Source organism: Mastigoproctus giganteus, chromosome 12, assembly GCF_048544385.1.
Source record: "Mastigoproctus giganteus isolate SK-2022 chromosome 12, ASM4854438v1, whole genome shotgun sequence".
NCBI classification, from domain to species: Eukaryota; Metazoa; Arthropoda; class Arachnida; order Uropygi; family Thelyphonidae; genus Mastigoproctus; species Mastigoproctus giganteus.
Window position 1 is genome coordinate 45,321,649 of NC_143586.1, and position 12,637 is coordinate 45,334,285.

The following is a 12,637-nucleotide window of genomic DNA, read 5'->3' on the forward strand; positions in this document are numbered from 1 at the left end:
GTTTTCAGGAGCATTAGCAACTAAGGCCATATTGCTCTGGGGATATGCGGTGGTCATTCCCTGACCTTTCCGCATCCTCCGTATTTGGTGGTGACGGGCTCTAACCCCGGTCTAATCAAGAAGCGTGCGCTACGCACTGCTGCTCCTTTCCACCTGGCTACGGAGGCGCCTAATCCTGCAGGGCATCAATCAATTTCATTTTGGATTGAAAGAAGATACACTATTATTTTAACACTTAATAGCATCTCAGGTACTATTATCAGATTATTTTTACAATTATTTGAAGTGCTATTCTTGTACCTAAATGCAGACCTTGACCTGTTGAATTAGGGACAATGGATATTGTTATTGTAGTGTTTTTCATGCATGAGTGACTCACCATATATCACATGTTCTCTGTAAATTGCATGTGTTCTGCACAAAAACCAGTTTCCAGGATGGGGGAAAATGCTACCCTCAAACTCAAAACTCCAATCATGTTTTGAAAAAGGGTCAAAAATTTCTCACATCCAGGGTTTTGGCACCCCTAGGCAAAAAATGTATTTGGGACCCTTGAGATACTTTTATTAAATATTGTTAAAAAAAAAAAAAAGTTTTGAATTTTGGCACCCCATATATCTGGCTTACCATGTTCTCCCAGCCCTGTTCACATCATTGACTGCCAGTTTTCCACCCAGTGTAGGGTTGGCAACATCAACTGTACTAAGATTGATTGCCCCTCAGCAATGGACAGACAGTAGAAACAGAAGATAATTTTAATGGTTAACCTGATTAGTGAGGAACTCGGCAAACCTGAAAATAATATAAATTTCCAAGTTGACCAAAGCCAACCGACAAGCCGAAACCAACATGCAATTGCATTTTATTGTAATAAGATTAATTTATTTGGTAATTTTTATTTCTAATTGTCACTTAAATGCAGTGGTATACAACTTGAGTATTCTGTTGCAATCTGCAACAATTCCTTTAATTATGGTATAATGGTATTCAATTTTAGAATTCACCAAAAGTCCTTTTATAATGGAGATGACATCAATTGCAGACTGTAACTATGCTATTCACAATCTGTATTCCAGTTTTTAAATCTTTCAGATGAAAATTTTTAGCTTTCACCATATTATATCCACATTTTAGATTTTGTGTATGATTTAAAATATAGTATGATGCAAATTTCCGAATCTGTATATTTCTGCACAAAACAGGTTCCATTTCATAGAGATTCTTTTTTTTACACCAGTAATTATCCAAGGTTTTACATGCATATAGAAAATGCTCTCATTTCATGGAAGTTGTTTTCCATAATTTTGCTGTATTTGTATTACTTTTGTTTTATTATTATAAATGACACTTCTTCGGGCATATTAATTCCATTTTATGGAAAAATAAATTTATTTTAAAAATGGTGTTATAAAAAGGTGACAGGCAAGATAGCAATATGCTAGATGTATATTTTTAACAAAAGAATACAACAGAGATTGAAATACCTTGGTAACACTTTTCCAAGATTTTCTATCCAATCCAAAAGGAAAGTTTACTACATTAAAGTGTGTGGACTTATTTTTATAAAAACGTTTTCCTTCACTTCATTTTCTTGTTGTCATTTATTACCATTATAGTCTTCATCATGACAATTAAACAACTTTTAAAATGTCATGTTCAAATAATCACTTGAAATTGCTGGAAGCAACACACAGTGATGGTGGCATCTGTGTGCACATGGTTCATTTAAATAAATTTTAAAAAAAATCTAAATGGCCAGTGTTACAGTTCACAATTTTGTGACAGTTAAAGGAGAAAGAAAAAAATTGTTTATCCAAGAGGTACGTATCATGAAATTGCTCACAGGGTATAAGCAAACCTCCAGTAACACTATTCAGACCATTCAATGTAAAAGAAGTCGCAGATAAATAGAGATGAATATGTGCAATTCAGTGTGAGAGCGGGCCAGGTGTAAGGCTTAGGCGACTATGAATATGGCATGGTATTAACTGCCAGATGTTCTACTATGAGTATCTGAAAAACTGAAAATTTGCTACGATTTTCACACGACTGTCTTGGGTGTAGATTTAAGTTCAATAACCAAATAGCATCCAACAGCAAACAGTGAGTCAAATAACTCAGCACATGAACCAAAGATGGTATTTAAGAATGTGGAATCCTTCATACCTTGTCATGAAAGGAGTATCACAGCCAGTGACCAAACTGGATTCCATACCTGTCAGCAACAAACAAGAAATTATTATAGTGGGCTCACAAATAACAACACCAGCAAAAAATGGTCTGACAAATCCCAATTCCTCCTATTCACTAATAGAAGAAACAGAATATAGTGAAAACAACATGAGCCCATGGACCTGTACTGGCAGATGTTAATGGTGCAGGCTGGTGGTGTGACTGGAGGGTTTGTGGGCCCACAGTTACCATTAGAGTAACATGTGTAAGGTGTTTCTCATCAGTAGAGTTCGGATTTTTATGACCTTAAAAAGGTCAAAACATGATGAAAATGTCATTAGATTTAACCAAATATGACTAAATAATTTACCTTTACATACCGTATAAATGATATTTACTTTTTTTATTCTTTTAAAGTTGTAAACTTGTTATACAAATTTCTAACAAGTAATATAATGAAAATATCACAATTTGCAAGGTTTTTTTTTTTTTTTTTGAAATATAAACATTAAAATAATTTTTTTAAACATACAAAAACCAAAATGTACAGGCTAGGGCTACTAACGCTTAACTTGCTAAGTGCTTTAGCAACTTAAGTACAAGTCATGCATATTAAAACTAATATATGCATGAGCATTAAATTTGGAATGTCCATATATGGAAGCATCCAAAAATATAAATATTATGATAAATCTATTACCAGGTAATTAATTAATTTACTTAAATAAACTAAATGCAGCAAGGCATAATATTTAAGATTATATATAATATCGGTGTAGATACACCATAGATTACGAACAACTACGATAATAGTGTTAAAAGCATCATTTCATCTGTATCTCATATTGTGCTCTTCCTTCAAAACGAGTTGCCTATGTATTGCACTACCTATAACAAGTAACGCTTCACTAATAGAGAAGACTACTGTTACTTGTCTTACCACCATCCACCGATGAAAAGTCAACTAGCTTTGAAACAGCGCCGACTGGGTACTCACTGAGAATAAGTAACAATAGTCTTCTCTATTAGTGAAGCATTTACTTATTTGAGTTAGTGCAATACATGGGCAACTTGTTGTGAAGAAAGAGCACAATATGAGATACAGACAAAATAATGCTTTTCACACTACTATCGTAGTTGTTCATTACGAATTATCTATGGTGTATCTACACAGATATTATATTTATATAATTAATTTCCGTACGTCTTTATTGCACGAATTGCAATATTATTTATCCATCCGTTTGGTATATCTTTAGACTCTTCTACAGAAATCTATTTTCTAAAAAGCTCAATTTTGGCTTCATTTCACCAACAGCTGAAGTTTCTACTGTATAAAATAAGTTGAACGAATAACTTGCTGAACTCAGTATAAGGCGAAACTACTGTAAAGCTTTAAATTATAGCTAAGATTACACTACAATGTCTTTGTGTGAGTGACTAAAGAGCCAATCAAAATAACTTTGGGATTTAGCCACTTGTGTCCACCCATGCTGGAATGTGAAATGATTAAATGTAAATTCCCATGGTTTTTAAGAAATATTTTAAATCAATTTGATAAATAATTTGTTGATTGTCGTAAGACGAAATATAAAAATTTTATGTAGACAAGTATGAAATATGCTATTAAATATGATATTTCATATATATTTTTTGAAATTATGATGTGTAAAATATGATGAAATATGAAATTACAAACACGCTTCTTTGAGATCTCGGACCATGTAACATGGACACAAGTTTCATGCCTTTATGTAAACGAAAAATGAATATGATGATACATAAAAATCCGAACCCTACTCATCAGGCACACACCTTCTTTACCACAAGATACCCATCCCAGAATGGATTCTTCCAATGGGATAATGCACCATGTCATCAGGCAAGAGCTGTGCAGAAATTGGCTCCAGGAACACCAATGATTTCAGACTACTCTGCAAGCCCAGTCAACAGATATCAGTCTGGCTGAACACTTTAGTTATGAGGTTGAATAAGCTTATTGGGGAAGATATCCACATCTATCCAGTTTTCAAATGTGGGAAGCAACTGCATCAATTCTTTGGAACGTGTAGCAACTCAAGTCCATGTGACAATAAATTTGGGCTGCACAGCAAACATTGGACGACAGTTGGGAGGAACTAAAATGTGAATTAAGTGTGGAGTTACAACTTTCAAAAGTTGTTCAATACCACCAGCAACAAAGTAGACTAAGTAATCTTGAAAATAAAGATTTAGAACAAAACTATTTCACATCTACTCTGATTACTTTCCTTGAAATTGATGTATATTGATAACTCTGTTGCTCTGTTAAGAACTCTTTTGAGCTACTTACCAGTTTCTGTAGGTTAAAATCTGTATAAAGCAGCATTGTTGAAATGACATCTGGCCCCATTATCCGTGCTTTTTTTTGGACAGCAACACATTTCTTTAAAATGAATAACAATTCAGCACAATTTTATATAGCCTTAATGTCTGTATTGCCATGTGCTTTAGTATTTTGAAGCACAATATGCAGTATTTAATAAAAAGGAAGAATTTTTAATTTTTTTCTTCTAAAAAAAAAATTACTGAAGCTGAACAAGTGTAGCTTTGATTAAAATTGTTAATATTCATTTATTAAATTAACTAATATTAAAAAGTTTAATGTAGTTTCTAAGTTACTCGATGCTAATTCTTCCTCACATCATACACCAAAATTGAGTATTATAAATAAAACTATGAATACAACTTTCTTCACTTTATCAAAACTAATGGTTACAATGCAGTTTATTATATATATCATGCAAACTTTTCTTTAGCTGTAGAAATTAAAATACAGATGACTGTACAGTGGTTGCTACCATCTCCTTCACTGGAAGATGGACAAACAATGGGTTAACAAATATGTAACTGGACACGATTTTATCGGCTTCACCTTGTTTATTCAGAAATTATAGTATACTAGGCTTAAAAGCATAATTACAAAGTGTATAAATATATCAAAATACCAAACATGTAAGATAAAGATGATCTTGATGATGCTGAAAAGGAATGCATGAAACTTAAACCAAAGCAGCACAAAAACAGCCGCTTTGTCAATAAGTTATTCTCCTTTGAAATAAATATACTGTTTAGGAGAGAGGGAGGGGTCAAGAATGTCAGACCATCACAAAAATACTGTGGCAGTAGGCTGTTTTTCCTGGTGGTTACCTTCCTATTAAAATAAGTACAATCATCATACTTTGGCTGCTGACACATTCACAATGTGACCTGGAGGGAGAACTTTATTAACCACAATGAATTAAATTCCACTTAATTCATTTTTTCCATTTTACCTGGTGGTAGTGGTGTTCTGAAAATTACATAAAACAGAATAAACACACAACTACAAAAAACACTTTCAATGGCTGCTCAAATAAGATATCTGTTGCAGATGTTCTGCAACAGATATCTTATTTGAGTAGCCTTAGCAGAAAAATATCATAAATATCAACTTTTATAAAAAAAATTTAGTTACAGGATAATGTGATTGTTTAGAGAAGAATTGTGTGTGTGTTTTTTTTTTTTTTTTTTTTTGATTTGGTAGTTGTTGGCGCATCGGCTTCTGTGGCCATATTGCACCTCCCAAGGTTTTTGCAGTACTTTGATCCAAGCCCGAAGCGGGAATCGAACCCGCGACCTTTGGGTTCCCAGGCAGGTACTTTACCCACTCGGCTAGCCCGGTCGGCTGAATTGTGTGTGTAGAAGTTGACTTGCTGCATGGGTAGAAGATTAACTTGCAATCTTTTGCAAGTTATTTTATCTTCAATGTTTTGCAATGATCCTGTATCAAAGATAATAATAAAAAAAACTTTGAACATTGTGTAATGCAACTGTCAGTGTGTTCAAAAGTAAAGGTGAAAATCAATATCCTCCTTTTCTTTTTATATCTGTAAAGTGATGAGTCAAAAATTGTTACTGTCATGTAGAAACCAAAATCTGGATATTTTTTGTATTCATGAAGTTCCTTCCTTTTTAAATTAATTTTCTGACTCTTTTCAATGTCCATTGTGTAGCTGTCTGTCTTGTAATGCTGTTTGTTGTAGAAAACAGCATTACAAGACAGACAGCTACACAATGGACATGTAATGCTGTTTGTTGTAGAAAAGCATTTGTCAACCTTATGAAAGCCTTGATGGCCAAATGTTAAGTTATATTATGCCATAAAACCTCCTGAAAGGCAATACTCAGACAGGGTATACTTAGTATAGGGTATAGACAGGTTCAACAGACGTTCATTAGCCATTATGGAATGCAAATATACAGGTAATCCACAGTTACTATAGCTGGATTTTGGCAACTGAAGTAACATTTGCAGGCAAATGTACAATATAATGGTTATATGACAACCTAACCAGTGGACTCCTTGTAGGACAAATATGGAGGGGGCAACATTTGGTAATAAGTAGGGACTGTTTGCGTGTTTCTTTAATACTTTTGTTATTGTTCAATTGTGAGAAACACTGAGAACTGAAAACTGCAACATTAACTTAATTTTGTTCTAAAATCTCAGAAAAGACTGTCTATTATGTGGCATTCCATAGAAACATGACAACCACAGAACTAAACTGGAAAAATGAAACATTTCATGCACTTGCAATCAAGAAACAAATATGCAAACTACTTACTTTATAAAGAACCTACACATTTGGTAAGGATTCTTGAAATGTATACTGGGAACAAGACTTGTTGTAAGACTGAAATTTGCAAAAATGGTCAACAAACTCAAATTACAAATGCTGTTATTTGTTAAGTTTATTTGATATCCTTTTGGATTGGTTAAGATTTGGAATACCTGAGAAATAATGCAAGTACAGTTGTCCCCCCCCGTATCCACTGATTCAGTTACCCAGGATTAACCACATTTAAAAAAAAAAAAAAAAAACTTAACACTTACTACTCACGTCTAATATTATGCTTCCCTTTATTTTTTAAAATGTTGCATATGGTTTCGTCACCAACATTATTATGGTTCTTTAGAGATTTAACGGATGCACCGTTTTCAAACTTTTGAATAATTTCAAGTTTTTGTTTAATTTGAAAGCACAACTTGTGCATTTGCCCATCATTTTTGCGATTTCTAAACAAAAAAATAAAAATAAATAGTTACTATTAAAAAAAAATAAATAAATTCCGACATCCCTGACGTAAATAATGAAACAAAATTTGTCCTTTTGCGGTGCAACAGAACACAATTGAAGCAATGCACTAAATCCAACTAAACATTTGGTCTCTCTTTTTTTTTTTTTTTTTCTTTTGAGCTGTAGGTGTGAAGGTTGCAAGATAATAGGTACACTAATCTCCCAATGATGAATTATAATGCCAGTCCTTGTCGATTATTTACAACTTTTAAAATCAGTTTACACCTATTCTAGTTATTACTTGAATTTTATGACTTCTGCTGTACTGTCTGCTGTACTTTATTACTGTATTTAATGTTGCTAATGTTTTACTGTGTTTAATTTATCAATTAAACTGTATTATGCATACGTATAATACAGTTTAATGTACAAGAAAATCACAGTTATATATGGGGTCAGCAGCGGTTAGCTTATATCCATGGTAGGTCTTGGAATGTATCCCCCGCAGATATGGGGGAGTCTTACTATACATCACCAACTTCAATTAAAAGTATCAAAGGCTTTTCAGGGTGCATTCAGAGGAACTCCAGATTCATTATTTTTCCCATTAAAAGAAAAAAACCAACTCATTATAGGGAAAACTAAGCAACCAATTATACTTTCACCTTTGTAAGGTTCTTTCAGAGTTCAAAGACCACTCGAAATATGCATGGAACCCTAATTTTTTAATTACCCTAAGCAGTCCCAAAACAATTTACACTGTTGTTTTAAGTTATTTTTTTAGAAATTAAGTGTAGTCTGGTCTATTAAATTTTTATTTGAAAACACCAATTTAAAACATCTACAATTCTTGTCATGAATTTTAACAATCTCTCAAAAACAACATATCATAGGGTAAACTTACTAAAAATCTTATTTTATGCAAGGATTCTTGGAATCCTTGCAGAAAATAAGCACTTCTTGTCACATACAAACTGACTGTCTGACAGGTGTGCTTGGATAGAATGTGATCAACTGTTAGAATAAAGTGCATAAGATACGGATATTTTAAACTACAGGCAACTCCCCGTATAACATGGTTCTTCAACACGGTTTTGCTCTAACACGATTTATCAATCGTGATAAATTTTGCTCTATTGCTCTATAATTCTCAAACTTTGCTCTAACACGATTGATAAATCGTGTTAGAAAAAAGTTTGAGAATTGCGGGAAATCGTGCATAACACTGTATTTTTGAGCTTTTGTGCTGGGATTTGTCATTGCTATTATGTTTGATGAAATTTTCAATGTTTCCATTCCTTTTCGTGAATCCCCGCTGTTGACTCACTAGTCAATTATTGTCTTTGTGATATTTTTCTAAAGCACATTTCTGGAGGTCACTCCCATAAAACAATAAAAACCATTTGCAGTTTCAGGTTTATTGGTCTTTTCTGCTAGTGTAATCAATTATAAATAGTTAGTAAACTCTATCTTCTTGCATTTGCTATATCACCAATAACTGGAATTGTAGGTCTTCACATCATTATGGTGAAATGTGTTTCCTCTACTATGAAATATTCAGTTTTCAGAAACTTATTAATCAGTATCATGTTTGTTGCAACTTGTTCTCGATTATACATATTTTAATACATAAATATGTTGTTGTTATTAGGAGCATTAACAACTAAGGCCATATTGCTCCGGGATATGCGGTGGTCATTCCCTGACCTTTCCGCATCCTCCGTATTTGGTGGTGACGGGCTCGAACCCCGGTCTAATCAAGAAGCGTGTGCTACGCAAGCGCCAAAATTTGTTGCAACTTGTGCATGCAGTGTTCTTTGTTATTGATTGCTTATCATTTTTACTGTTTTAAATTTTACAACCAAACAAAAAAAAAAAAAAAGTCAGTGAACAGAAATCTCAATTAGTTAGTATGTACATATTACAGTACGTATTAATTAAGCTTTGTATGTAAGCGTAAATTTATTTTTATTTTGCTAACTGTAAAATATTCTTCCAATTTTCATGTATCATTTAAAGCAGGGTCCATTGTATTTTGTTGTAAAATCCCTGGATGAAAGATTCTGTGCTATTGAACTTGTGCTTGTTTGAGATTATAAAAAATAATTGGCTTTGAAGAGTGCAGTTCGTGACTTTTAAAGAGAGCAGAAGGTACACTAAATCCAAATGTTGTACAAGAGATTGTGCTTAGCAGCGATGAAGAAAATTAAACAAACTTACATTATCTCAAATATAAGTATCACAGTTTTTAAGGTAAGACGTTTGTTCAGTTACTATTATAAAAATAATAGTTAAATATTTAAGTTATTACTACTATAAAAATTAAGTATCTGATAGTTATAAAAAAAATACGCCATTTTTTTTTTTAATATATATATATATTTTTTTTTTTTTTAAATGTAACCCCTCTTTTTGTACTGGTTCTTAGTCCCGTATAACACGCTTTCACATTACACAAGATTTTGTAGGAACCAAACTACCGTGTTATACGAGGGTTACCTGTATACATATTTTATCAGAACATTATATATTAATATAATAAATCATACCTGAATCCTCCATTTACATTTCTGAAACCGCCAAAAGGGCCAGCAGGATTCCCAAAATTTCCATTGAACATACCGATATTCCTTTTTGGGAAGAATCCACTAGAAGAAAGGAAAACAGTTCACATTTAAACATTCATTAAAGATATTTCTGCAAAATCAAAAGTGAAACATAACTCAGGACTGAAATATGATATCTTTATATTACTAAAGATGCAAAAACATAATTGAGAGAATGGTAACTGAAGGAATAATACATCATAGTGAATCACAGTAAATTCAGTGTTTTTAAAATTATGTCCTTTGAAAAGAATATTGGCAGACCTCTGGATATTTGGTTTCACCCAAGGTCCAGCCTAATGGAACATGATGCTGCTGCTGCTTTAACACAGTCGAGAAAGCTTAATTAAAAGAATTACTCGGGAGAATCACAGTACTCGTGTTTTTGAAATAATATACAAATATTCTCAAATATGAGGATTGTATATTATTGTACAAATGCAGCTTCCTTTGCTTTTAAATAAAATGTTTGGTACAGAAATTCAATATTTTTGCAGTGTTTTATGACTACAATATGACCATCAAAAATCCAGGAAAACTCAAATATCTATTGGTGCCAGATTTAGGATGTTCTATTGTACATGAAATGACAATGCGGTTGAACTTAGTTATAATGAGCATGGAAATAAGATCACGGCTGTAATGAGCAAAAAAAAAAAGCCATGATTTTAATTTACGCATATTCCCAAACAATCACTCACTGCTAAACAAGTGTACTACACAGATATACCATATAAATTTTGGTAACTGTGTAAATATTCTTAATTGCTTGGGTAGTCGAAAAAACCCAATTCTTGGAATAGATGAAAATGAAATTCGTGATTTAGCTTTCTTGACCATCCGCATCAAATTAGCGGCTGGTTTATGACCTTCTCCTTTCTGGGACAGGGGTTATAGAATAGTGCATTGCCATTCCACTTGTCACATTACCCTAATTACAGATTGCCTTTGTAGTCATCGAACCATAAATGTATTTCAGAATTAAGGATTCTGGAAAAGGGACTTCTAAAAACTTTGTATGCAGATCACTTGACTGCGATTTTAGAGTAAAATTGATTAGAAACAAAACCTTCCGTCGGAAACAGGTCCACTAACAAAGAAAGTCTCTCAATTCGTGAAAAGATCGAAATTATTCATGAGTTACATATTGCAAAAAAATGTTGAAGTGTGTAAAGTTTACTCTGTTCCTCTTCAACAGTATCGACATTGAGAAAGAATAAACATGTTTACATATCAGCACTGGAAAAGAACGTAACAAAAAAAAAAAAAATTAGAAAGTGTGAGGTTACAAACTTCAATGAAGCATTGCTTAAATGGCTCACTACACAAAGAAGTGCTGGATTTTCAATAGACATTCTGATCTTGAAGGCTCAAGCAGAAAAATTTGCTAAACAATTTGGACGCATAGATTGTGTGTGACAACGGTTGGCTGGATAGATTTAAAAACCAAATCAATGCACATTAATACAATTAATGTAGGTACATACTTTTGTTTTTTTGAATCTGACTTTGTTTTATCAAGTTATTGAGAATTTAAAAAAATTCTTTTTTTTTTTAAGGAGCATTAGCAACTAAGGCCATATTGCTCCTGGTATATGTGGTGGTCATTCCCTGACCTTTCCGCATCCTCCGTATTTGGTCATGGGCTCGAACCCCGGTCTAATCAAGAAGCGTGTGCTGCGTCTGGCCCAGAGAATTTTAAAAAATAGGAGGTAGATTTCACTACCGCTGATACTGAGCAATGGTTATAACAAGGAAATTGTGTCCCTTGGTGCTCGTTATTACCAAGTTCAACTGTATTTTTTCGATGTGCACAAAGAGCAAGAATATATCCGGCAACTTGACAAAACTGGCTTCAGCAGTAGCTTCTAAATATACATTACTTAGAGCTAGGAGGATAATACACTAGCTGTTACAACGTATCCTAGAACCTTACCAACAGGTCCAAGTGGCCAAACTGACAAAATTATTTTAAATCTGTATTCTTAAAACATTAGGAATATTGGATCTAATTCATTCTGTTCATACAATAAGACCACAATAGTAGCAATGTAACATTACAAAGTACTGGTCTTATCACCAATAAAAGAATTGCCTTCAACAAATCTATTCTTGAAATTACTGCTTGACATGAGAAAATCATGTGTACCTTACATCTGTTACAATAGCTGCAGGTTAGAAAAATTTTTTCCATTGCAGATTGACCTATAATTTTCAAGCTCACTTTAAAAGAAGAGTTCAATTAACATCTCAGTGATGCTACTTAGAATGGTGGGTATTTCCACGTAGGGCAAGCCCTCCCTTGAACCTAAGCTGGGCAGTTGGGGTTAATGCAACCCTACATATCTCTTTCAACAAGGTGTGCTCCATCCGAACTAGGGCTTACAATATCGGTCAAAATCCTAATACCAGTATTTCGGTATTTTTAATTTATGAAACTAGGATACCGGTATTTCATAAACAAGCGTTTTTCTCAATAAATTTTGATGACAATTAGTGCAAAAAAGTAAGGAAAAAAACAAACAAGTACTGTAATTACTTGAATTCATGTTTTAAATAAACTTTTATTGCAATAATAAATATTCTGAAGGAAAAAAATAAAATTAAATTAAAATACAGTTATTCTAAAAAAAAAAAAAAAATACATATTGTTACTGCAAAGTTTAGTTATGTTTAAGCATCCACACTACCTGTTGGAAAAAAGTGAGCTCTTAAGAAACAAACAATCAATATGACTAAGGCGCATTTAGGGCTAGAGCC

General features: G+C 33.1%; 1 protein-coding gene across 2 annotated transcripts in view; it reads right to left on the bottom strand.

The window, feature by feature from the left end:
* Positions 1 to 4,894: 4,894 nt before the first annotated feature.
* Positions 4,895 to 12,637, bottom strand: part of LOC150077005 (RNA-binding protein 14-like) — a 128,618-nt gene continuing 120,875 nt past the window's right edge. Inside the window, exons 8-9 of one of the 2 annotated variants that reach the window (XM_090386930.1) lie at positions 9,821 to 9,919; positions 4,895 to 5,503 (exon numbers count right to left, since the gene is read on the bottom strand). In XM_090386930.1, the coding sequence (XP_090243056.1) occupies positions 5,464 to 5,503; positions 9,821 to 9,919 (139 nt within the window). In that variant the 3' untranslated portion in view covers positions 4,895 to 5,463. Of the gene's footprint in view, positions 5,504 to 9,820; positions 9,920 to 12,637 lie in introns of those variants that run through there. The other variant, XM_090386933.1, reaches the window with a different exon arrangement.